At 46.7% G+C, this 27,720-nt stretch overlaps 1 protein-coding gene across 1 annotated transcript in view; it reads left to right on the forward strand.

Moving 5' to 3' along the window:
* The window catches only part of LRRC38 (leucine rich repeat containing 38), a 43,159-nt gene extending 19,053 nt beyond the window's left edge, over window positions 1-24,106 (forward strand). Inside the window, exon 2 of the mRNA XM_024976851.2 lies at window positions 15,049-24,106. Within this exon, the coding sequence (XP_024832619.1) occupies window positions 15,049-15,302 (254 nt within the window). The 3' untranslated portion in view covers window positions 15,303-24,106. The remainder of the gene's footprint in view (window positions 1-15,048) is intronic.
* The last annotated feature ends 3,614 nt before the right edge of the window (window positions 24,107-27,720 follow it).

Here is a 27,720-nt window from a genome sequence, read left to right on the forward strand (position 1 = left end):
GGGGAGGTGGACGTGGGAGAGGTGGATATGAGGGTGGACATGGGCGAGATGGCCTTCAGGGTGGAGACGGTGGGTGTAGCAATGGTGGTGATGGGTCAAGATGACGGCAGTGGTCGTGGTAGTGGAAATGCTTGCATGCTTCCCAGAGAATAAAATTGCAAGCTGTCAGTGATCATCTCTATCATTTCTTACCAGGGGGAAGACAGGCCAGGAAAACTGCGTTGGGAGGCTGTCTGTTTTCCATGCTTATGTGTGTGACTGAGGTTGGTGTCCGGAGGTTCGGGGTGGGAGTCAGGCTGGAGTGGAGGGCCACAGACACAAGTCACAGCCCTGGTGCAGGATCCACCCTTTCTATAGGACGTGCTCTGAGGAGCCAGGACCAAGCAGGAGCCCTTGACCTGATGCTGCCGATGCATCTTCCTCAGGGAGAAATCAGTTGATTACTTAATCAGATGGAGTGTCTCCTGGATGAGATGGTGAAGACAACTGGGAACTTCCCCCATGTGGTGATATTTAATGAAAGTGGTGATGGGGAGCAAAGTCAGCACTATAAAAAATGAGAGCTGGTGTTCCCCAGTGCCCACTCCTCAGAAGAAGGAGTAGGCCTTGCCTGCCATCTGCGATGCCCCCTCCTGTAGTCTTCCTTTGTAGCACAAAGTAGCTGCAGCAGGGGCCACGAGCATGCAACTCCAGGTGCTGGTGGTGAACTAAGAACCTGATGCCCCAAAAGAGCACCAAATGAGGAGTCAGAAGACCTGGGTTCCATCCAGACTCTGTGTGACCTCAGGCAAGTTGCCTAACTTCTCTGGGTCTCTCAGCTGTAAAGTAAAGGGGAGAGGTTGGGGAGGGGTACTAGAGGTCGAAGGGGCCTTTGGGTTTAACCTTCTATGATGCTGTGAAATCAGGAGGCCGAAAGTCTAGCCATGTGTGTGAAAGAACCTCAGCTGCTTCTGCTTCCTGACCTTTTGGGTTGGGGTGCCAGGAGGCTGGTAGGGAGGGTGTTTGACTGGCCCAGGCTCAGCCCTCTTTCTCCAATGAGCAGGAGAGGAGAGTGACAGCAGTGGTGACTGCTGGCCAAGAGCAGTGGTACCAACACCCGGCAGTCCTGGAGAATGCCCTTCCTCCTGGGTATGGGACAGGGGACTTCCTTCCTTGGGAGTTGTTGCTCCAGAGTGGGTTGGGTGGAGGAGTTCAGCCTGACTGTCTCCCCACTGCTCCTTGTCACAGGTCCTTCTCATCCTGGGTAGGACCTGTGAATGTCTTAGCATATAGGTCTTGGGCAGGCACTTTACAGAAAAACAACTCCCAGTAGCCGGTGAGCACACCATACATTGCTTATTTAGCTCTGTTGGTCGTCAGAGAAATGCAAATTCAGTTACCAGTGTGCACTTTTATGGCCTGTCAGGTTGGCAAAGATGAAAAGGTGACAAAATCCATTGTTGGCATTAATTCAGGGACTCTCACATGATCTGCAGTTTGTGGAGGGATGTGTCTTGTGGAAATAGTTAAGGATGTATGTACATGGTGCTGGGAAAGATTGAAGGTGGGAGGAGAAGGGGACGACAGAGGATGAGACGGCTGGATGGCATCACCGACTCGATGGACATGAGTTTGAGTAAGCTCTGAGAGTTGGTGATGGACAGGGAGGGCTGGTGTGCTCCAGTCCATAGGGTCACAAAGAATCGGACATGACTGAGCGACTGAACTGAACTGATACATGGTGCTCATTGGAAAAGGAAATGGCAACCCACTCCAAGTGTTCTTGCCTGGGAAATCCCATGGACAGAAGAGCTTGGCAGGCTACAGTCCATGGGGTCACAAAGAGTCAGACACGATTGAGCGACTAAACAACAGTAACAACATTGTGTTCATAGCAGCTTTGCTTCAGGAAGGAGAATAACTGGAAGCATTCTGGGATTGGGCAAATAAGTCAAGTTGTTCAGTTGCTAAGTCGAATCTTCCTCTTTGTGACCCTATGGACTGCCGCACGCCAGGCTTCCCTGTCCTGCACTATCTCCCAGAGTTTGCTCAGTCCATTGAATCAGTGGTGCTATCCAACCATCTCATCCTCTGTCCTCACCTTCTCCTCCTGCCTTCAATCTTTCCCAATATCAGGGTCTTTTCCAATCAGTTGATTCTTCACGTCAGGTGGCCAAAGTATTGAAGCTTCAGCTTCAGCATCAGTCCTTCCATGAATATTCAGGATGGATTTCCTTTAGTATTTATTGGTTTTATCTCCTTGCTGTCCAAGGGACTCTCAGGAGTTTTCTCCAGCACCACAGTTCAAAAGGATCAATTTTTTAGCATTCAGCCCTCTTTCTGGTCCAACTCTCACATCCATATCTGACTACTGAAAAAGCCATAGCTTTGACTCTATGGACCTTTGTCAGCAAGGTGATGTCTCTGCTTTTTAATATGCTGTCTAGGTTGGTCATAGCTTTTATTCCAAGGATGTAACCATTTCAAGTGATGTTTGATGATTATGTTGGTGGAGTGAAGGATGTCCCCAGAATGTTTATCTATCAGAGTGGTGGAATGTGGATCTACTCTGGGGATTTATGTGCATGCACACAGAGAAGAACGTGAGCTCATCTTCTCTTGCGAGAACTGCATAATTGCAACTTGCTGCTGAACAACCATTGACAGGAGAATGTTGGACCCCACCAAAAAAAGCATCCAAGCACAAAGGAGAGTACATCATGAGAAATGCTGGGCTGGATGAAGCAAAGATTGGAACAAGATTGCCAGGAGAAATATCAATAACCTCAGATATGCAGATAACACCACCCTTTTTGCAGAAAGCGAAGAGGAACTAAAGAGCTTTTTGATAAAACTGAAAGAAGAGAGTGAAAAAGCTGGCTTAAAACTCAATATTCAAAAAATGAAGATCATGGCATCTTGGCCCATTACTGTATGGCAAATAGATGGGGAAACAATTGAAACAGTAACAGATTTTATTTTCTTGGGCTCTAAAATCACTGCATATGGTGACTGCAGCCATGGAATTAAAAGGTGCTTGCTCCATGGAAGAAAAGCTGTGACAAACCTAGACAGCATATTAAAAAACAGAGATATTACTTTGTCGACAAACGTCTGTCTAGCTAAAGCTATGGTTTTTTGTAATTATGTATGGATGTGAGAGTTGGACTGTGAAGAAAGCTGAGCACCAAAGAATTGGTGCTTTTGAACTGTGGTGTTGGAGAAGACTCTTGAGAGTCCCTTGGACTGCAAGGTGATTCAACCAGTCCATCCTGAAGGAAATCAGTCCTGAATATTCATTGGAAGGAGTGATGCTGAAGCTGAAGCTCCAGTACTTTGGGCACCTAATGCAAAGAGCCAACTAATTGGAAAAGACCCTGATGCTGGGAAAGATTGAAGGCAGGAGGAGAAGGGGATGACTGGATGAGATGGTTGGGTGGCATCACCAACTCGATGAACATGAGTTTGAGCAAGCTCTGGGAGTTGGTGATGGACAGGGAAGCCTGGTGTGCTGCATTCCATGGGGTCGCAAAGAGTCAGACATGATTGAATGATTGAATTGAACTGAACACAGAGAAGAAAAAAATTCTAGACAGGTGTAAGCCAATGTATTAAACATGTATTTAAGGGTTCTTTTATCCACCTTCTTTTTAGTTCTGTTGTTTCGGTGGATACACAGGTTTTGCATAATAAGTGGAATTAGGAAGACAAAAATATATTTTTAATGACAAAAAGCACGTAGGAGAGCCTGGCATTAGCCAGGTCCCAAGACAGGCCAAATCAGGGGAGGGGCCCCTTGCGAGCCTCTGGCTGGCTGCAGGCCTGTTTGTTGGCAAAGGGGCAAGAGATTAATCTCAATCTGCCTTCCGCTGTGTCACCATCTATTTCAGGAGTGTGGCAGCTCTTCACCCTCTCCGGCTCAGGTGTCAGCTGCTGGGGAGAAGTCATCAGTCAGAGGAGAGGGCCTGGAGGGGTGGCAGCAGGCAGGGAGCCAAACCACCGTGCATGAGGACTGGCCATCTCTTTGGAGCGTGCCTGGCAGAGCAGGAGGAGGTGGTTCTGAAGTGAAGGAGCAGTGGGCTGCATTCTGCATGAGCCTGGATGAGCCAGCACCCACCTTGTTTCAGTGGAAGGTGGATCTGGGTTGGAGGAAGCAGACAGAAGGTAGGAACTCAGATTGCCATCAATTGTGCCTGTTCCCTGAGTTGTCTCCCTAGGCCAGGAGATGAGCTGCACAGAGTCATCCCTGCTCCCCCAAGAGCCTGGAGCCACAGCATGTGGTTTGGTGGGACAGCTGGGCAGAGTGAGATGATTTGTGACAGTGTAACAGGTGTCCGGCTCATCCTTGAATTCAGTTTTCCTATAATCTGTTGGTTAATTGGGCCTCTGGAGTGTAAACAACAAAAGCCAACCCTGGCTAATGTAAGCAAGGAAAGTGCAAGGAAGTCAGGTAATTCACAGAACTGAAGAGAAGCCTTGGGAAGCAGACTCGGGAGAGAATTGGGCAGCCCTGGGAGTCTGGAAAGCAGAGATCAGTTGATGAGTTCTGCAGGGCGGGGCTGCTGGATTGAGTGGGCTCCGGCCTTGCTTTTGGTCAGTCCACACAAGATTCAGTGTGCTGGGTCAGAGAGACTTGGGCGAGGGGTCATGCATTTTAAGAAAGTCACATCAAGGGACTGTCCTGGTAATCTGGTTGATAAGACTCCACACGACCACTGCAGGGGTTGCATGTTCAATCCCCGTTCAGGGTATTAAGATCCTACATGCTGTGCAGTATGGCCAAAAAAATAAATGAAGAAAGAAAGTTGGACAAGACATATCCAGTGGGTAAGAGGTGATTGCCCAAAATGAAATCTGAAAGCAGACTCCATATGAGTAGAGATGGAGTGTAAAAAGCTGAAGGATGACTGTTAAATGCTAGACATCTCGATTGGGTGAATTGCATCCCCTAGAGGGATATGTTTAAGCCCTAATACCCAGAGCCTGTGAAGGTGACCTTATTTGGAAAAAATCTTTGCAGATATAGTTGAGTTAAGGATCTTGAGATGAGATCATCTTGGATTTAGGATGGGCCCTAAATCCAATGACAAGCATCCTTGTAAGAGAAAGAGAGAGATGTGAAAGAGACTGTTGTTGTTATTCAGTCCCTAAGTCATGTCTGACTCTTTGCAACCCCGTGGGCTACAGCAAGCCAGACTTCTCTGTCCTTCATAAATTATGTTCGCACTTATGTCCATTGAGTCAGTGATGCCATCCAACCATCACATCCTCTGTTGCCCGCTTCTCCTGCCCTCAATCTTTCCCAGTATCAGCATCTTATCCAGTAAGTCAGTTCTTTGAATCAGGTGGCCAAAGTATTGGAGCTTCAGATTCAGCATCAGTCCTTCCAATGAATATTCAGGGTTAATTTCTTTTGGGATTGACTGGTTTGGTCAGTCAAATACAGAGCAGAGAGGCAGAAAGAGTTACAGAGCAGAAAGTCTTGTGACAACAGCAGTGGAGACTGGAGTGATGCTGCCACAAGCCACGGAATGCCAAGAGTCACCAGAAGCTGGAAAAGGCCAGAAAGAATTTTCCCTTAGAAGCCTCAGTGGAAGCCTGGCCCTACTGGCACTTTAATTTTGGACTTCTGGCCTCAACTATGAGAGGATGAATTTGTTTTAAGCCACCCAGTTTGTGATAATTTTTATGGCAGCCCTAGGAAGTTAGGACAACACCTAAACCCTTAAATGACCTCTCCCCACTGAGGACTCTGGCCTTGGGCCTCCACTGGAGGTAGTGAGGGTTCTAGATTGAGTTTATAAGTTTCCTGTGCAGCTTTGGCTAAAGTCTGTGACCTACTGGGTCTCAGTATCTCCACAAAAACTTGTTCAAGCATTTTTAAGGCTATAGGGGAGGGTAATGACTCCAAATCCAGGCTCCATCATTTCTCTTCTGGGGAATCAGAAGCAGGTATCGTAAATAGTATTCTGTTTATTTGTCTGCAAACCAGAGTCACTACAGTACTAGCCATGGAGCTTGGTTTATAGATGCTGCTGCTGCTGCTGCTAAGTCGCTTCAGTCGTGTCCGACTCTGTGCGACCCCATAGACGGCAGCCCACCAGGCTCCCCCATCCCTGGGATTCTCCAGGCAAGAACACTGGAGTGGGCTGCCATTTCCTTCTCCAATGCATGAAAGTGAAAAGTGAAAGTGAAGTCGCTCAGTTGTGTCCAACTCTTGGCGACCCCATGGATTGCAGCCTAACAGGCTCCTCCGTCCATGGGATTCTCCAAGCAAGGGTACTGGAGTGGGGTGCCATTGCCTTCTCCAGTTTTATAGATTACAGAAGCAGAGACAATGCAATAGAGGCTTCCCAGGTGGCTCAGTGGTAAAGAATCTGCCTGCCAATGCAGGAGAGGAAGGAGACACAGGTTCTATCCCTGGGTTGGGAAGGTCCCCTGGAGAAGGAAATGACAACCTACTCCAGTATTCTTGCCTGGAGAATCCCATGGACAGAGGAGCCTGGAGGGCTGCGGTCCATGGGGCCACAGAGAGTCGAACATGACTGAGTGACTGAGCACTCACACATACCCCTACAGACAATGCAGTGCTTGACAGACTATTCTATAAGGCTGCAGGGGTGAACTGATTGGCCCTCACTCTCTGTGGGTGCTCTGTTCTGTTCCACCTGTTTCCAAAGAGCAGTGAATGTTTCCACCTCACAAGAGGGAAAAGCATGGGAGAAACTTCCTCTTTTCAGGCAGCTGCGAAGTATCTGATGATGAATTTAGGGAAAAGGACTTTTGTACTGCAAAGGGGGGCCCTGTGCTTGTCCAGCACCATTGGCCATTAGGTGGGACAGTTGGTCCCTTTGGAGAGATGGTTTAGGAACTCCTATGGCCACACAGGTGAGCCATGCTCTCCAACCCTGTCTTTATTCATGTTGTTGTTTTTCAGTTGCTAAGTCATGCTCGATTCTTGGCAACCCCATGGATTGCAGCACACCAGACTTCCCTGTCTTGGCAACCCCATGGATTGCAACATGTCAGACTTCCCTGACCTTCACTGTCTCCCAGAGTTTGCTCAAACTCATGTCCATCGAGTCGGTGATGGACCATCCATCACCATCATCCAACCATCTCAACCTGTCACCCCCTTCTCCTCCTGCCTTCAATCTTTCCCAGCATCAGGGTCTTTTCCAATGAGCTGGCTCTCCGCATCACGTAACCAAGGTATTGGAACTTCAGCATTAGAATCAGTCCTTCTGATGAATATTCAGGTTGATTTCCTTTAGGATTGACTGGTTTGATCTCCGTGCAGTCCAAGGGACCCTCAAGAGTCTTCTCTCTAGCACTGCAATTCAAAAGCATCAATTCTTCAGTGCTCGGCCTTACTTATGGTCCAGCTCTCACATCCATACCTGACTACTGGAAAAACCATAGCTTTAACTATATGGACCTTTGTCAGCAAAATGATGTCTCTACTTTAATGGTGTACAGATGTACACATTTTATCTTTTATAAAATGATGATTGTGTGTGTGTGTGTGTGTGCTCGGTGTCCTAACTGAAGAGAATTATCAGCTGCAGTCCTCTGTCAATCTCATCTATTTCTTACTTTAAAGTTTTTTACTACTATGTAAAATTCAAAAGCCTGAGGACCATAGCTCTGGACTCTAGGCTTCTAAGCAATCTTAGTCATGGGCTGATGGTTTTACCCTCAACTTCTGCCCATGCCTTGCACTTCCTGGCTGCCTCTGGGATGCAGGACATGTAGAAACCCACTGCCCAGGGGGTTACAAGCTCACATGCCTGCACAGGGGCCATCAGGTGACATGAATGAGTGAGCAGGCTCACGCCATGTGTCCTGTCTCATTAGGGCAGCCTGACAATTGTCTCTGTGTGACAGCATTGCCTTATCTCCTGATTTGAATGTTTTCTTGAGATGCTTAAAATAAAAGACCACTGTTGTTGAGTTGGAGTTTCCCACATGGCTCAGTGGTAAAGGATCTACCTGCCAATGCAGGAGACACAGGTTTGATCCCTGGGTTGAAAAGATCACCTGGAGAAGAGAATGGCAACCCATCCCAATACACTTGCCTGGGAAATCCCATGGACAGAGGAACCTGGAGGGCTACAGTCCATAGTGTCGTAAAAGAGTCCAACATGATTTTGCAACTAAACAACAATTGTTGAGTTGATTTAAAAAAAAAAAAGCTTAAAAAGCTATTGCAGCCTGATCCTGGCTCAGGGCTGCCTTCCTTTAATCTCTTAATCCAGATTCTCAATTCCTTGCAGTGATGCTCCAGTGACTCCACATGCAGCCACTTGACATCAACCGGTAACAGTCACTTGGGAAGATGTTGTATTTAGGGGGAGCTGTTCTAAGCCCAAATGTCCCAGGTGGTGCTAGTGGTAAAGAACCTGCCTGCCAATTCGGGAAACCTAAGAGACACAGGTGTGATCCTCCAGGACTGGGCTTCCTCGTGGCTCAGATGGTAAAGAATCTGCCTGCAATGTGAGAGACCTGGGTTCGATCCCTGGGTTGGGACGATCTCCTGGAGGAGGGCATGGCAACCCACTTCAGTATTCTTGCCTGGAGAATCCCCATGGACAGAGGAGCCTGGAGGGCTACAGTCCATGGGGTTGCAAAGAGTCGGATGCGACTGGGCGGCTAAGCACACACACACAGTGGCCCAGGAGGATGTATCTCATGTTGTTTCTCACCCACATGTCCAGATTCTACTCAGGCCTCTTACCTGCAGTACATTTCTCATTCCTCTCCAATGATCCTCCAACTCAAAGATAACTCGTTTATTCCATTAATATGGATGAATACTTATCCTATCTTCCAGACATTCAGCTCTTTATTCTCTGAATTTGTAAAGCCCATACTCAATTCTCAATCATGCATCATCTTCTCCATTGCTTGCTGTTTTTAAGTTTAGGCTCCTCTGTCAGACTATAGCTTTCCAGGTGGCCTAGTGGTAAAGAATCCACCTGTCAATCAATGCAGGAGACAAAGGAGGAGTGGGCTTGATCCCTGGGTTGGGAAGAAGCCCTGGAGGAGGAAATGGCAACCTACTCCAGTATTCTTGCCTGGGGAATCCCATGGACAGAGGAGCCTGGTGGGCTACAGTCCATGGGGTCACAAAGAGTAGGACACGACTGGATGACTGAACACACAGGCATGCCAGATTATAAGCTTCTTGAGGCTGAATGTGTCCCTTTCTTCAGCATTACAGGCAACACAGGTGACAGGAAAGGCTTTATGCTAGATACAAGGTGACAGGAAAAACACAGGCTTTGGAGTAAAACAGAGCTGAGAGGTAAGTTAATTCAGGCTTTCCTTATTCAATAGTACATGAAGTGCCAAGATTTCTGAGGCCTGCTTCCTCGCCTATGAATTGATGATAATGCCACTCACCTCCCCAAGGGAGGTCAGTTATAAGTGTCATGTGTTAAGGGGTGTGCACTGCATCAGAACATAGAAGGTGCTCAATAAGTGCTATCTCCCCCCTGCACACGCATTCTTCGCAGTCTGGGAAATGAGTGAGGGCTCACTGGATTGGGAGATGTGTATGTCTTTGTTTTTAGAAATCTTCCCAGGGTGCCTCTGGGTCTCCCCTGGGCTTTCTTAGTTCTATTTTCTACCCAGTTTTGACTCAGTTGGGACCAGCCATTTGCAATATGGCATTCCTTCCTTTTTCTTCCTTCCTGCCTTTTTCTCCTTTCTTATTTTTTTTTTTTGTATCTAGCATAAAGCCTTACCAGTTTTGTTTAATGCATGAATTTAAAAGCCATTTAACAACTAAATGTGTGCCTAGTAGCTAACAGTAGCCCTGCCTTAGAAAGTTATCTATTTAGCTGAGCATTTCAGTTGAAAGCAGCAGTTCTCAACCAGGAAATTCTGTTTCCTTCCCTGCCCTCCTCATGGGGACATGTAGCACTGTCTGGAGACATTATTGATTGTCACACTGGGTAAGGATGCTGGCATCTACTGGGCAGAGGGCAGGGACAATGATAACATCCTGCAGTGTGTAGGACAGCCCCCTACACCAAAGAGTTATCTAGGCCTGAATGTCAGTAGTACCGAGGTTGAGAAACCCTGGACGAGTAACTCCTGCTGGAGAGAAGAGGTGACCCCAGAGAAAGATGACTCCAGCTCCTGAGTTCTGCAGCCAGCCTTGAATGTGTCCTTAGACGGCCTGACAGCAGTGCCCTGCCCCCCTCCTCTGGGCCCTGCTGACTCTCATTTCTCTGCCCTTTGTGAAATAAAAAAACCCATTAAGTCAGTATGTCTTATCGTAATGGCTTCATCAAGCGTGTGTCCACAGCCTCCCACTCCTGGTGGGCTTGTGTATGGTGTTTTTCAAACAAGCCTGTTTTCTCTAGCCACAGAGAAATCGGAGATGACATTTTCTAAAGGTGTCTCTTTGTAAAAATGCCAAGTCTAATCTCAAGGCACAAAGAACTTAGAGAAATCAGAATCGACTTGAGGAGTTGTTATCGGCAAAGGTGGATTTAAATGGCAGGCTTTGTGGACTTGTGTTGTTTTTTGGGGGTGGTTGTTGGCAAGTTAATACAGCTCATTGAAAAAAGGACTTCTGGACCTTTTCTCTGGGTCATAATGACCTACTATGGCTTTGAAAATTGCAAATATTACCTTGGTTTTAGAAGCTGCCTGGGCTTCATGCAGTCCGTTGGTGTCCATCTTGTTTACTTGAAGGGTGGGGTGGATGCTAAGAAGAGGCAAATCAATTGATTTTCTCAATTTTCCGTTGAAGAAAACAGTGTCTGCGAGGGACCCTCACTAAAACTCTCTTTTAAAGTTCTCTGGTTTTGTTTAACTGCATTTAAAAGGCTTGCTGTTGCTGCTGTTAAGTCGCTTCAGTCGTGTCCGACTGCGTGACCCCATAGACGGCAGCCCACCAGGCTCCCCCGTCCCTGGGATTCTCCAGGCCAGAACACTGGAGTGGGTTGCCATTTCCTTCTCCAATGCATGAAAGTGAAAAGTGAAAGTGAAGTCACTCAGTCGTGTCTGACTCTTAGCGATCTCATGGACTGCAGCCTACCAGGCTCCTCCATCCATGGGATTTTCCAGGCAAGAGTACTGGAGTGGGGTGCCATTGCCTTCTCCTTTAAAAGGCTTAGAGGTAAGCAAAAGCTTGGCTTAATAAAATAAATAGGCAGAAACATTGTCAAGTGTAAATTGGAGAAACCTGCAGAGCTCTGGTCCAGGTAATTCCCTGGATATCTAAGGTAGGCACTGATTCAGGGAGAGGAGGGAACATGAATCTGGTCTCTAGGCAATGGTTCCCATTGGAAGGAGAACATCAATGGGTTGGCTATAGACTACATAAAAGGTGGGTGAGGGCAGAAGGAAGGTGACGCTCAGCCAGTCTGCCTCCATCTTCCATTTCTGAGATAGAAGGAGAGATACACAATAAAGACCAGCTAATTAGTGAGGTGTGAGGAAGTCCCCCTGGAGATGGATTGAAGGCAGCTTTCTGAAACCAGGAAGCACTGAAAAAGAGGACAATTGAAGTTTTCCTGAGAACGGAGAGGAAGTCAAAGGTAAACAGAAATTGCAGGCAGGTGAGCTTAATGTGAAAACAGTGTCTTTACATCTCTGTGAAACTGTGTTGCTGAAGGCAAGGTATATGGATTCTCTGTGGTTCAGTTTTCTCATCCATAAAATGGGCATAGTAATAATTGTGAGAATTCAGAGTTAATATGCATATAGTACTTAAAATAGTGTTTGCATGTAGTAAGGCAGTATGAATGTTAGTTACTACTAGTTTATTTTTCTCTCCTCTTCCAGATCAGAGACACAGCTGACCTTTTTATTCATTTAATATCATGCATTTTACTATTATACATTTTCTTATATTTGAAGTTTGTGAAATACGGCAGTAATTTGACTTTGTATTAATATATAGTTCGTATTAAATATACATCAGGATGTGTAGATTATGCTTGGTAATGAACAATTTTTAATTGTTTAATTTAACTTTTTAATTGTTTAATTAAAACAATTTAATTAAAACAATTTTTAATTGTTTAATTTAATTTTTAATTGAACAATGAACAACTGTTTAATACTAACACAAGTCTATATCTTTTATTTGTGTACAGTGAGGATTGTCATTAGTCTACTAGGGCTGCCATAACAAAATAACACAGACTGGGGGGCTTAAACAATAGGGATTTATTTTATCACAGTTTCAGAGACTAGGAGTCCAGATCAAGGTGTGGGTAGAGTTGGTTTCTGCTGAGGTCTTTCTTCCTGACTTGCAGATGGACTTTTCACGTGCAGAGAGAGAGCACTCTCTACTGTCCCTTCTTATAAGGACACCAGTCCTGATCAGAGCCCCACCCTTATGACCCCATTTAGCCTTAATTACCTTCATAAAGACCTTAAAGGACCTGGTGTCCCAATATAGTCATGTTAGGGCTTCAACACATAAATCTGGGGTGTGGGGAGGTTTAGTCCAGTCCATAACAGGATTGCTGGTGGAGGTAGGCCTCAGTTCATAGTATTTATTTGGAGACCCAGGTTCTCGGGGGCTCAGCCCATGTCCATCTCTCCTACCCCAGCTCTTGCTAAATTCCCCTTGGCTCACTCTGCAGCCCCAGGTGAACTTTTCCCCATGTCTTGAGTTCTTTACCAGCTTCCTTCTTCTCTGTCTGGACTCTTCTTCCATGGCTGGTTCCTTCTCATCCTTTAGACCTTAACTGACCATGCCTTCTAAAGATGGTCCTTTGTCCCAGACAAGTCTCAGCTTTAGGCTCCTACAAGTAAGTGGAAGGGGTAAAATTCACCAACCTGCAGTTCTCTAGCTGTCCTCCCACTTTGCTTGATGGCAGATGGGGTACCCCAGGAGGAACAGTTTACTGATAGGGGAGCAGTCCTCCAGAGGTATCTAAAATGTCATAAACCCATTACACTAGGAACATGTCCCTCACCCCCAGGTGACCGACAACTTCTGTCGCCACCATTCCTCTTGGTGGCAATCATGGGAAGGCAGCATTGGCTTCCTGTGCCCCCTGGCCCGTGTCTTCTTGTCTATCTTTTCCAGCCCCACAACCCTTTTCTGTTCCTTTTGGAGGCATAGTGGCTATAGGCCAGGTATACTGGAGGCAGATTATTTGAGTTAAAGCTAGGCCGCTTACCAGCTGTCCTGCTTTGAACAAGTTACTTTACCTCTCTGAACCTGTTTCCTCATCTTTAAAATGGGGATGATAGCAGGACCTGTCTCATGGAGTTGTGAGTATTAAATGATTTGTTATATGTGAGGTGCTTAGAACAGTGCCTAGCCTATGGTAAGCTTTGTGTGTGTGTGTGTATGTTAGTCGCTCAGTCATGTCTGGCTGTGTCCCCATGGACTGTAACTCACCAGGTTCCTCTGTTCATGGAATCCTCTAGGCAAGAATACTGGAATGGGTTGCCATTTCCTTCTCCAGGGGACCTTCCCAACCCAGGGATAGAACCTGGGTCTCCCGCATTGCAGGCAGATTCTCTACTGTCTAAGCCACCAGGGAAGCCCCTGGTAAGCTCTAGATTGCATTTATTGTTGCTGCTATGCAGTCCATCCTAAAGAAATCAGTCCTGAATATTCATTGGAAGGACTGATGTTGAAGCTGAAACTCTAATACTTTGGCCACCTGATGTGAAGAACTGACTCATTTGAAAAGACCTGATGCTGGGAAAGATTGAAGGTGGGAGGAGAAAGGGATGAGAGAGGATGAGATGGCTGGATGGCAACACTGACTCAATGAACATGAGTTTGAGTAAACTCCAGGAGTTGGTGATGGACAGGGAGGCCTGGCATGTTGCAGTCCACGGGGTCTCAAAGAGTCAGACACGACTGAGTGACTGAACTGATGAAGCACTTTCTTAGCACATATCCAGGTGTAATATTTTGGGGGGCCTGTGGGTTTGAAACTTCTTTTTAAATTAGCAAGCAAGATTAAAACTTCTTTTTAATCTCACTTTTCAAGTGAGATCTTAAAGGGACCCAATATAAGAGACAGAGATTGCAAGGACTTCTCTGGTTGTAGTGGGGTAGGTGTCCCAGAAACTGTCTCTCAAAACCCCTCACACTCTTCCTCATCAACGAGAAGATAATGTTTCTCAAGTGTGCCTTGGGGACCAGCAACATCAGAATCTCATGGTTATTAAAAATGCAGAGCCTAGGGTCCCACTCCAAACCTGCTGAATTGGATTTTCCAAGAGGTGGAGCCTGAGAATCTGAATTTCAGTATAGTCTTCAGGTGCTTCTGAAGCACACAGGAACTTCATCCCAGCTTCTAACTATATACTGAAGGTCACATTTGGATGTAGGCTTATTTTCCCCACTACTCTTCTAGGGTAGTGAGTGCAGTCTCTGTGATGCTACACTGATTGTTCAGTTTCGCCTGGGTAGCAGTGAAAAGGAGGCTGGCATTCTTCTTGGGAAGCTACCCTACAAACTAAGTGTGCCATCATTGGTTGGCATTGGCCCTATACATCCCACGGCCTCTGCCTCACCTGCAAGGTTGGATATTATCAGATCTGGATTAGGGTCTACTGAGCTTCTAAACCCTAAAAAGATGATATTCCCTTCCATCAACCATTCTTAGTGATTCAAAATCAAGAGTGCCATGCCTTAAAGCGGTGGTTCCCACCCTTTTGGCAATAGGGCCTGATTTCATGGAAGACTAATTTTTCCATGGGCTGATGGGCGGGGGTGGGCAAAGGGATGGATGGATGGTTTGGGGGTGATTCAAATGCATTATATTCATTGTGCCCTTCACTTCTAATCCTATATTGCTGCTGATCTGATAGGAGGTACCTGTCTGTGACCTGGATGTTGGGGACCTGTATCTTGAAGCGGGTCAAGGGAGACCAGCACATTCTGGATTCTACCATGTGATTACTGTGAGGCCTTTTGAAACAGTCTAAATTGCATTCAAGTCTGCTTTGTCCCCCTTTTGTGTTTGGGTGATGCGCCTGGTTTGCACTTGGTCAGCACTCACCTTGCTGACTTTTGGGCCATCCTTAGACACAGTCTAAACCTCTCTCTCATTCTTCCTGCCTTTTTCACAGGCCTGGATGAAATCCAGTGCTCCCTGCCCATGGAGAACAGGAGGATATTCCTGCACGAGCTGTCGGAGGCCAGCTTCAGCGAGTGCAAGTTCAGCCTCTCACTCACAGACCTGTTTGTCATCATCTTCTCCGGGGTGGCCGTCTCCATTGCTGCCATCATCTCCAGCTTCTTCCTGGCCACTGTGGTGCAGTGCTTCCAGAGGTGTGCCCCCAACAAGGACACCGAGGACGAAGATGAGGATGAGGACGACTGAGCCACCCCCAACCCTTCCTCACTCTCCTGAACCCCAGCCGGTGGCTCCCCTCTGAGAAGAGAGGGAAATGCTGAAAGGGAGGAGAACTGACCATCAGTGACCAGAGGAGCGCATGCTTCAAGCCTGGCCCCTGGGTGCATCTGGTAAGACCTCTGATCTTGGAGTTTAGAATCTGCAGAGTGGAGGAGCCAAGGAAGGATTCCCAGATAAGAGCCTGCCTCGTGGCTTGAGATGTGTGCGCTGGGCGAAGACGGCTGAGTCAGGCTTTGGAGCTGACAGCTGAGAACAGCGTAGGGGATGTGAAGACTGGAAGGCCTGACCTGCAAAGATGACTTTGTCCTATCCATTTCTCCTACTTGGACTCGGAGACCAGGCAGCCTCTCCTTCATCCCCAGAGGCAGCAGCCCAGATGGTGGGGACTGGAATTCAAGTCCTGGGAGCAGGACTTCTGTTCCTGAAATAGGCTTCGGCCATCTTGAGATGTTTTGGAGAGAACAACCCATGTCTGGTTAAAGTGGCACTGAGGAAAAAGCTAAGACCTGGACAAAGGGTGTTTGTCATTCTATTTTGGTGAGTGGGTCAGGAAAACTTTGTTGACAGAACTCAAACCCTGATGGTTATCCTGAGATTGCTGTTGTTGTTTAGACACTTGGTCGTGTCCAACTCTTTGTGACCCTGTAGACTGTAGCCCACCAGCCTCCACTGTCTATGGGATTTCCTAGGGAAGAATACTGGAGTGGGTTGTCATATCCTCGTCTGATCCTAAAAGGTAGCAATTCATAAAGGAAGGACAGTTGATTCATACCTTTGCGATCTGCTCAGAGTCTTCCCTCTAAAGTACAGCCAGGTTGTTCCCACTTGCCCTGACACCTCCCCCAACCGTGAGTCCCACCTCCACTGAACATCACCTGTTCATTCTGTGCCAGCACCATTCCAGACTTGTCATCTCCAGAACTTGCAATAAACTTTCCTGGAGGCCAGGATTCCAAAAAGCAGGTTACCTTGGACCAACAAAATGTTTAAAAAAAAAAAAACCAACCCTGGGACTTGGCTTCTGAAAAACCTACATCAGTGGCCTTAGGGTGTGTGTGACATTTCTTTGGAGCATAGGCTGTGACAGGCAGTGTTTTCCAGGATGTGGAATGCAGTGCTTTGATTCAGAGATGGTATGAAACGATGTCACACACCCAGCAGGTTGATGCAAGGTGATGGGTGTTAGCATCATCGAATCTTGCTGGGGACTGACACTTAGACAGGGGACTGGTGAGAAGCTCCTGGGATATTTCTGGGAATCATCTCTCCATTGTTTCCCATAATATATTCCTTATGTTTCTTTCTCTGTTGCTCCCCTTGAATTTTTTTTTTCACTTTTAGTTTTTACTGACATTTATTTTTTTTAAAATTGGAGTGTAATTGCTTTACAATGTTGTGTAGTTTTCTGCTGTACAACAACATGAATCAGCTATGTGTATACGTATCACCAACTCGATGGACATGAGTTTGAGCGAGCTCTGGGAGTTGGTGATGGACAGGGACAGCTGGTGTGCTGTAGTCTATGGGGTCGCAAAGAGTCGGACACGACTGAACGGCCGAACTGACTGACTGATACATACAGCCTCTCCCTCTTGAGCTTTCCTCCCACCCGCACCCCCATCCTCCCCCTCTAGGTCATCACAGAGCACTGAGCTGGGCTCCCTGCGCTGTCCAGCTGCTCCCCACTAGCTGTCTGTTTCACACATGGTAGTGTATATATGTCGATGCTACTCTCTCAACGTGGCCCACCCTCTCCTTCCCCCAGTGTCCACAAGTCCATGCTCCACTTCTGCATCTCTATTCCTGCCCTGCAAATAGGCTCATCAGTACCTACGATGGAATATTACTCAGCCATAAAAAGGAATACCATTGGGTCATCTGTAGTGATGTAGATGAATGCAGATTCTGTCATACAGAGTGGAGTAAGTCAGAAAGAGAAAAACAAATACCACGTATTAACGCATGTATATGGAAGCTCCCTTGCATCTTTGCCTCCACAGAGAATTACTGAGTGCTTGCTAAGTGTTCCGGCCCAGGCACTGCGGGTGTGCCTTTCATGATGAAGACAGAGCCCTTGCTGGCTTGGGCCTCATGCTCTTATGGGTGAAACAGAAAACAAACAAGTAAACAAAACAGTAATTGCAGGTAGTGATAAGTGCTGTGAAGGAAATAAATGAGGTCTTATGACAGAGTGACTACTTGGAGACAGTCGAGAGTGGATGATTGGGTGAATTAGCCAGGACTCTCCAGGGAAACAGCACCAATAGGAAATCTATCTGTCTGTCTGTCCATCTGTCTGGATTATAAGGAATTGGCTCAGGCAGTTATAGAAACCAAGAAGGCCCATGGTCTGCAGCCAGTCAGCTGGAGACATGAAAAATGCTTGTGATGTGATTCTAGTCTGAATCCAAAGGCCTGAGAACCAGGAGAGCCAAAGGTTAAGTTCTAGTTTAAGGCAGGAAAATACTCAGATCAAGTGGTCAGGCAGAGGGCGAGGGAGAAGGAGACAGGCAGAGAGAGAGAGGGAGAGAAAGAGAGACAGAAATTCCTCTTTCCTCCACCTTTTTGTTCTATTCAGGCCCTTGATGGATTGGATGCTACCCACCCACTTTGGAGGGGGTGATCTGTTTACTCAGTCTGCAGATTAAAGTACTAATTGCATCCAGAAATACCCTCACAGACACATCGGGAAATAATGTTTAACCAAATATTTGGGTCCCTTATGACCTAGACAAATTGATGCATAAAATCAGCCATCACCCGGGGACCTCAGATTGGGTTGCTTTGAGCACTAAATCCTGCCTCCTCTTCCCACCTCCTTGCCTCTCTCCCTTCATCCCCTCTTTCCTTCTCTTTCACTCTCCGTCCCTACTCTTCTTTCTCTCCTTCATGCTTGAGGAGACTCCTGGTCACCCTTTCAGCTACCAGCATTGTTGGCTCCAGTGGAGGAGACCCCTGGCTCTGAGGGGCTGTCTTCTCAGAGTCTCTGCACAGGTGAAGCAGTGTGCCAGCATCTTAGAGTTAATAGCAACATCTGTGGGCTCCACCCTCAGTGCAGGTAATGCTTCCATTGGGAAAACAATATAGACAAACACACTGGTCATCCTGAACCATTAGATGCTGCTTGAATTCTTGTTGAAAGGCTCCAGCCATCATTTGTACCTTACTGTGAATGAAGGTATCTGGAGACGGTTTTTGATCAAGGGAGAGAACTCCACTGATGTTTGGCCATTGTAGGAAAGATAGAAAAGTTGATGGAGGAGGGGGCTGAGGGCTCAGAGGATGGGAGTTTGAGACACAAAACAGTTTATCACCAGCACCACCCCAGCCTGGCCACAGACTCAGATGAGACTTATGTGGTTTTAGACTTGCTGTCATCACAATCTCCAATCCCCACTCCTGGAAGTATCCTACCAGGGACATAACTGAAGGCCCTGGATCCAACTGTTATTTTTGTTGTTGTTTAGTTGTTTTGTCCAACTCTTTGCAACCCCAGGAGGGGTAGCCCACCAGGCTTCTTGGTTCATGGGACTTTTTCCCCAGGCAAGAATACTGGAGTGGGTTTCCATTTCCTTCTCCAGGGGATCTTCCTGACCCAGGGATTGAACCTGCATCTCCTGCATTTGCAGGTGGATTCTTTACCACTGTGCAATCTTGGTAGCCCAATCCAACTGGACCTCTACCAAAGTCATAGTGTTTTTCTCCCAGAATCCTAGGGAGGTGGTGCTCCCAAGCTGTGGAAACAGCATTACACCCTCGTTGTAATAGGTACTGGTAGATGAGTTCCCTCTTAATGAGTCTACTTTATTCCTTCATTCCACCTCCAGTGGTTCATTGTGGTCAGCAGACTCAGTTGTTTGCTCAAATACAAAAGCCCTGCAGAGTACAGAAGCCGGGGGTCATATACTGAATGAACAGGTGAGTGGGGGAGAGCTCCCTGGCTTTCTGGGTATCCATCAACCATCATTTCTGCCAACTGCAACCCAGAGTTTTGGAAAGAACATGATTCTAGAGAAGAAGAAGAATTTTAAAGTATTGCCTGTTGAAACAGTCATTTCCTGGATATAAAGTTCCCTTTAAGCACTGGGGGCACCATGGGGGACCTAGGAACGTCTGTGGTCAAACCCAGGGAAATACACTGACCAGGAGCTTAGCTCAACTAGGGAAACACCTTTTGAGAAGTGACATTGCACAAACGGTAGGCGATGATTTAGTGCTCCCTGACTCGCTGCTATGTCTCAAGATATTATTAGCAATAGTGATAATTCTGCATACCAGTTGAGGGCCTCCTCTGCACCAGGAATGTCCCTCTCCCAAGTCTCCACAAGTGTCATTTGGGTCTCAAATGCTACCTCCTCAGAGTCACTTTCAACACACTGTCAACTACAAAGTGGCCCTTGCCATCTACCTCTACAAGGATTAAATCACGTGCTACCACAGCTGCTGATTTTCAATACCTCCTGAAAGGAGATCAGGATGGAGAGCAGAAATGAGGCACTCTCTGCTCTGGGAAAAACTGGCAGAAGAGTTCTTCAGATAGATATTTTCAGGAGCTGATTTTATGAGCTCAGTTATTGTATCTCCTCATGTCTAGAAAAGCACTAAAATTCTTCATGGTGATGACTGCTCCTCACAACTGGAAGAAAACTTCTGCAAAAAAGTATGTGCTTCATTGCATGAACTCCCTCTTCACCAAAATCGCATATATACTGACCTTCCCTCCTACCTTTTTGGAGCAGTTTCTCAGGGCTATGTGGATGCTGTCTCCTGGACTATAGTCCTCGTTTTGCTCCCAAGTAAAACTTGACTCACAATTCTCATGTTGTGCATTTTTTTTAAGTTGACAACATTACCCTGTATTATATTTTGCACAGCACATACTATGGTCTGAAATTATCCCACGTATTTATGTACATGTTTATTGTCTACCTTTCTGGACTAAAGCATGAGCTCCCCAAGGGCAGGAACTCAGGCTCTTTGTGTCTCCAGCATTTGAACAGAACCAATATGCATATGGGGTGAAAGTGCAAACAAATGAATTCCAGGCACCATGAACTATAAACTTTACAAACTTGAGTGCTACCAAAACACCTTGCAACTCCAGGAGTGAGCTGCTTATGGTTGTTCAGTTGCTAAGTCATGTCTGACTCTTTGCAATCCCATGGACTGCAGCACACCAGGCTCCTCTGTCCTCCACTGCTTCCACAGTTTGCTCAAATTCATGTCCACTGAGTTGGTGATACAATCTAGCCATCTCATCCTCTGCCACCCGCTTCTCCTCCTCCCTTCAATCTTTCCCAGCCTCAGGGTCTTTTTCAATGAGTTGGCTTTTCACATCAGGTGGCCAAAGTATTGGAGCTTCAGCTATAGCATCAGTCCTTCCAATGAATATTCAGGATTGATTTCCTTTCAGATTGACTGTTTTGACCTCCTTACAGTCTAGGGACTCTCAAAAGTCTTCTCTAGCACCAGAATCCAAAAGCATCAATTCTTTGGCACTCAGCCGTCTTTATGGTCCAACTCTCACATCTGTACAAGACTAATTGAAAAAAGATGTACCTTATAAAAGTTGAGAGTTATGTTTTATTCAGTGGGGGTTTTTAGGACTTCAAGCTTGGTAGGCAGCATCTCAAGTAACCCTGAGAACTGCTCCAAGGAAGCGAGGGGGTGATCCAGATATATATGAGTTTTGTAACAAAGAGCAAGTAGTCTGAATGTTAAATGATTATTTTAATTAAAGAAAGCCAGGTATCTCAAGTTAAGGAGTTTAGCGCTGTTCTATGGGAAGATACAAGAGTCTGGGCTCACTGAAATCATTCCTTTGATATGAGTTCTCTTGGGGTTCACCAGCTCACCATTGGCTGTGGCTGCAATCAGTGATGACTGTGATGTCCTTTGTTTACTGATACGGCAGGAAATATTCCATTTCTCAATTTCATAGATGAGGAAACCGAGGCTCAGGGAAGGTGGTAGATTATAGGACACAACAGAGCCAGGACAGATTTGTGGCTATTGGACTCCAAAGCTATGCTCTTGGTTAAAAGTTTATGTGTATTGAGAGCATTCTCTGGGCTAGATGCTGGACTAAGACCTTTGTGCAAGTCACCCCTGTAAGGCAGTATATTCATCAGGGTTCTCCAAAGAAACAGAACCAATAGAATGCATACACACACACACACACACACACACACACACACACACACATATATGAACAGATTTATTTTAAGGAATTGGCTTGTGTGATTGTGGAGGCTAAGAAGTTCACATCTGCAGAAGGCTGGAGATCCAGGGAAGAGCTAGTGTATCAGTTCAAGTTTGGTGTCATCTGCTGCACATCCCCTCTTACTTGGGGGTGGTTAGTCTTTTGTTCTATTAAGGCCTTCAACTTATATGACGAGACCCACCCACATTATGGTGGGCAATCTGCTTTCCTCAAAGTCCACTGATTGAAATGTTAATTTCATCTAAAAACACTATCATAAAAACATCCAGAATAATGTTTGACCTCACATCTGGGAACCAGGGCCCAGCCAACTTGACACATCAAATAAATCATCATAGTTGGGTACCATTGTCATTTCTGCTTTGTGGATTCATTGCCTCCATGTGGTCATTGAGAGATCGGATTTGGTCCTGTGAATAAATTACCCAGTTGGACATAGTTGATAAGTGATGGAGTAGGATTTGGCAAAGGATGCTGTGACCACTGCATACCCTCTCTCTACCCAACTGCATTCTTGTCTCAGGTCAGCAGGAGCTGGCCTGGCAGGGACAGCACAGAGTGGCACATTTCTAGAGGCTGTATGCTGTACTTCAGGAAAAGCAGCCTGCATTTTCTGGGTGCACCCAGGATGAGTTTATTTTGAGCTTCAAATTCAACATCGTAGACCCATTTGTGAGAGTCAAAACCACCAAAATATCTTGTCTTACCACCTTGCTCTCCTTAAGATCTAATGACCAGAGGATTCCAGCAACATCACAAATGATTTCATCTTATTGTAAAGATAGTGGATACCACAAGTATAGGACTTCCCTGCTGACTCAGCAGTAAAGAATCCACCTGCCAATGCAGGAGAGGCAGTTTCAATCCCTGCATTGGGAAGATTCCCTGGAGAAGGAAATGACAACCACTCCAGTATTCTTGCCTGGTAAATTCCATGGACAGAGGAGCCAGGGCATACATACATCCACCCAGAACCAGTGCCCTCATCTAGCATATTCTCAAGACACCAAAATTCCCTGGACAAATGACTCTGAGCTTGAGGGCAGGGGTGGGGGGAAGGGGGCCGGTGGATCCTTCCAAGCATTCCTCCTACAGGGTGGACTGAAGGCCAGGCAGTGAATGTTGGCAGGGCATGTGAACAGAGGCTGGATGTTCAGGCTGGGGCATCCAGTATAGGTATACAAGACCTAGGAGGTCAAGATGGAGCAGGGGCTGGGAAGAAAAAGGGAGAGGTCTTAGATGGCTCAGCTCTCCCCACATTCACATATTCGGATGGAGTAGGATTTGGCAGCAGGTGCTCTGATCAACAGAGAAGGCAATGGCAACCCACTCTAGCACTCTTGCCTGGGGAATCCCAGGGACAGAGGAGCCTAGTGGGCTGCTGTCTATGGGGTCGCACAGAGTCAGACACGACTGAAGCGACTTAGCAGCAGCAGCAGCAGCTCTGACCAAATTTCCAAGAATTCAAGAATCATCATTTAAACATCTTCCAAGTCATTAAGAAGGTATTTTTGTCAAGATAGCTGGGTGGAGTGTTGCCTTAGCAGTTTATCTTTCTTTATGACTTATGAATGTGTAGGTATGGGTGTGTGGAGCATATTTGTATTCTTGTCCAGGCTTCACAGATGTTACAGGTAAGCCTGGGTACCACAGCAGAGACAGAAGGGCAGACACTCACCCTGGCCATGGCCCTAGGACTGGACACTGCTTCTTCCCAAGGGCTTCCCAGGTGGCATTAGTGGTAAAGAATCTGCCTGTCGATGCAGGAGACGCAAGAGATGTGGGTTCTATCCCTGAGTCGGGAAGATCCCCTGGAGTAGGAAATGGCAACCCACACCAGTATTCTTGCCTGGAAAATTCCATGGACAGTGGAGCCTGGCAGGCTAGAGTCCATGGGGTCACAAAGAGTTGGACACAACTGAGCGACTGAGCACACATGCTGTTTCTTCCTTATTCGGCTGGTCCACAGGAGCCTTTATACAGAAAGGCTAAAAAGGGCACACACACTGATTGCTATCACCAGTGATGGAGAGGTTTGCGTTGAATATTCATGTTTTCCCTTCCCTTCTCCATTGCTTCCCCTCTTCCTCTTCATCCTGAACCTCCCCCTCTGCTTCCCCTCCTCCTCTTCTTTCTCTTCTCCACACCAGTGTTATAGGCCTAAACTTTAGGTATGTCAGTGGCTGGAGGTAGATGGTTTTTCCACCTTTATTACATTTAACTGGACCCCAGAACACATCAAGACTCTGTTACCTTAACATCCCACCACCACCAACTGGCCAACCTCAGACCCTGAGCCTTGGGCCTCTGCCATTAAATTTTTTTAAGTGATCTCTAGTGGCCTTGAAGATTAGTGATTTATTATTTGCAAATGGTCTGTTCTCACTGAAACTGCCCCAAAGCAGACATCTGTGCATTTTATCTTTTGGCAACCAACAAGGTAGCCTTATTCTTTAAGACTCCAAGCTAATAAACACACATCCAAACTTTACATTGTTTTCCATATCAAATAATTTTTAGAAATAAAAATAAACAGGGTTCTCTGCTGTTTGCAAACGTGATCTGTTTTCTGAAAACATACCTTTCCAGGGAGTAAATGAGTCATTATATTTTGGCCTTGGGAAAAATACAATGTGCTTTTCTGGTGAAACCTCACTCCCATGCACAGGGCGGTTAGTTATGAGCTCAGCTGTTCTCTGGAGCCTTTGGTGCCTGAGTTGGGAGTGTTTTTCCCAGTACAGACCCACCATCCCTATCCAAGCCTTTGATTATGTATTCATAATTGGAATGAAGCAATCAGATATCAGTCAGCCTCAAAAGGAGCCCTTAGGGGTGGAGGGTCAGCCTTCAGTGGAGCGAAGGCCTGTGCCCATAGCTCATGCCTTGGGCTGTGCCAGGGACCCTCTGGGAGCCTCAAGTCCTAGAGAAACACTGACTTGTTGGCAGAATTGATGAGAAAGAACACAATGAAACAATGGGAGGGATGCCCCACCCCGACCAAAGATTGGTCCCTTCCCTCCTTCTCCAGAATCCTTGGGCATCCGTAGAAAAGGGTGCCATTTCAAGAGATCAAGACCAGAGATCAAGACCAGAGCTTGAATCCCAGCATCAGATAACAGGCCCCAAGAGCCAGCAGTCTGACAACCCCAGCGGGTAATCATAGGAGCTCAGTTCTCATTTCTACATGTTGTAATCAGTGCCCAGCCCCACTGCCAGTGGCCTATCAAACCCAGCTGCATCTGGGGCTCGAGTCTGCATAAATGTCAGAGGCCAGTTTTGCATGCATATCTCTGGGGTCCACTCATCAGGAATACAAATGAGGCCACATCAATACTCAGACTATGTTGTTCTGGTAGATCCTGCCTGCCTGATGGCAGCAATGATACCCCACCCCCGCTCTATAGACACTACATATTTATGGGAATGGGGAGTCTCTCTCAGGCTTGAAATCCAGCATGAACTTGCTTCCAGCAAGCATCCGTCATTTCTGCTGAGGGTTCACGCTTGCCCTGGGTAGCACGGCCTCCACCAGCCATACCGTGGCTCCTTGGGGACCCCTCTGTCAACTTAAAAAATAGTCACAATCTAAAAGTTTGAGAGTTATGTTTTATTTGGTAGGAATTTTAGGACTTCTTGTCTGGGAGGCAACATCTCAAGTAGCTCTGAGAGAACTACTCCAAAGATGCAAGGGGAGGAGTCAGGTTATATAGAAATTTCGCAACAAAGGGGAGGTAGTCTGAACATCAAAGGGAAAGTCATTCAGTCATGCCCGATTCTTTGTGATCCCATGGACTACACAGTCTATGAAATTCTCCAGGCCAGGATACTGGAGTGGGTAGCCTATTCCTTCTCCAGAGGATCTTCCCAACCCAGGAATTGAACTGGGGTCTTCTGCATTGCAAGCAGATTCTTTACCAACTGAGCTATCAGGGAAACCTGTTGAAGGTCAAAAGGTGATTATTAATTAAAGAAAACCAAATATCTCAAGTTAAGGAATTTAGGGCGTTTCTATGCATGGGAAGATGCAAGAGTCTGGGCCCACTGAAATCATTCCCTTCATATCCATCTCAGCTAAGGGGACAGTATCCTGGTTTTTCACATTCTTAGCTCCTTGGGGCTCAGAGTAGGGAATGGCTGTAATCTGATGTCTGCTAGGGTGCAGGTATTCTCCTTTCTGAGTGCCCCTAGGGCTCACTGGTTCACACTGAAGGGCTGCGATAGCTGATGGTGACTATGACATCCTTTGTTTACTGATATCACAGGAAATACTTCACTTTTCACCTCCCCACACCATCTCTGCCCTGTCCAGGTGTATGATCTCAGACTGCCATTCCCTCATTTACATCTGTGGGGTGTTTCCCACAGATGTGGGGACAACCCCCCTCCATAGGATTAGGTTAGATTAGACCCTAGGCCAGGCTTAGAACCAGACCCCCTAAGAACTTCCCAATTTCCCCACCTCTCTGGCTTCCTCCCTCAGGTTTTCACTCCAGTTTATCAACAAGAACAAATAGATTCCCTGGGCAGGGCTGCCCCTACCTGCAGCCATGGCCATTAGCTAGCTTCTGAGCCAGAGGTAGCTAGGGTGGGACATGGATACAGACATCCTTCCTAATTTATGGGGGAGGCTGCAGGTTCTGCTGAGACTAGGGGGAGCCCTGGACTCTCCATACCCTGAGAGCCACTTGGGAAGGCAAGAAATGCAGAGACAAGATATCCCTACCAGGGGACTCTGAGTTGGCACTATGGAATTCTCTGTCCCCAGAGATGCTCCATACAAAGTCAGAGCCAGTGGGTCACCTTCACTAAGCACCGATCTTTGACCAGTTTGGCAGACGGGAGACCTCAATTGTAGCACGAACAGGGGAAAACGCACACTCTCCCATCTGAAGAGGTTCACACCATGTAGTCTACCTTAAGGGAGTCCAAGAGAGGGAGTAGGCAGGAGCAGGCTGGGGTTCATGCCAGCTTATTGCACTTGACCTACAACCACTGATATGGTCCTAACAGAGTATTTGGAAGAAGTATTGTTGGAGCATTGAAATAGCAGAGTAATAAAACTTACTGGTTTATGAGTATCAGGGTGTTCACACTTCGCCCGAGTTCTGGGAGGGTAACCAGGCCCTCAAATTGTATGATGCTGCAGTGAGTGGTCCTGGAGTTTGCTGACTGCTCCCCTACCCAGCACTGTCCTCATCACTCACTCCTTTCAGCCCTTGGGCACCCCTTCAATCAAGGGCTCTCCCCTCAGCCCAAAATGCTCTTCCTCTAGACCTCTGCTTCTCCTTAGCATTTAAGCCTCATCTCAAAGGTCACTGTCTCACAAAGGTCTTTCTGCCTATCCCAGCTGAAGAAAACCTCATCTGTCACCCTCTAATGCCTTGTCACCCTTGAGAAAAGCAATATTTCCTGCCATATCAGTAAATAAAGGATGTCAAAATCATCATCAGTTGAACCAGTGAGCCCTGAGGGCACTCAGGGAGGAAAAGAATACTTGGTGTCTTGCAGCCATTCCCTGCAGCCTAAGGTGAGCCCTGAGGAAACTTGTGATGTGAAAATGCAGGATACTGGTCCCAGATAACTGTGGGGTGTATCAAAGGAACAGTTAGTCGGTGAGTTTAGACTCTTGCATCTTCCTATACATAGTTCAGTTCAGTTGCTCAGTCATGTCCGACTCTCTGCGACCCCATGGACTGCAGCAGGCCAGGCTTCCCTGTTCATCACCAACTCCCAGAGCTTACTCAAACTCATGTCCATCGAGTCAGTGATGCTAACCAATTATCTCATTCTCTGTCATCCCCTTCTCCTCCTGCCTTCAGTCTTTCCCAGCACCAGGGCCTTTTCCAATGAGTCAGTTCTTCGCACCCATCCTTCTTATCCATCTTCTTCACAGATATTTATCAGATTTCTGCCAAGCCCTGGGCCTACAAGGCAAGCAAGGACCTTGCTCTTGCCATTAACAATTCAGAGAGGAGGAAAGGGTACACAAGCAAGCAAACAAAACCGAGAAGCCCACACATGACTGCTGTGAAGAGAATGAAACAGGGTGTAGCCTTAAAAAATATTCACAACCTCAAAGTTGAGAATTATGTTTTATTTGATGGGGATTTTTAGGACTTCCAGCCTGGGAAGCTGCATCTCAAGTAACCCTGAGAGAATTGC

Source organism: Bos taurus, chromosome 16, assembly GCF_002263795.3.
Source record: "Bos taurus isolate L1 Dominette 01449 registration number 42190680 breed Hereford chromosome 16, ARS-UCD2.0, whole genome shotgun sequence".
Classification (NCBI taxonomy): Eukaryota; Metazoa; Chordata; class Mammalia; order Artiodactyla; family Bovidae; genus Bos; species Bos taurus.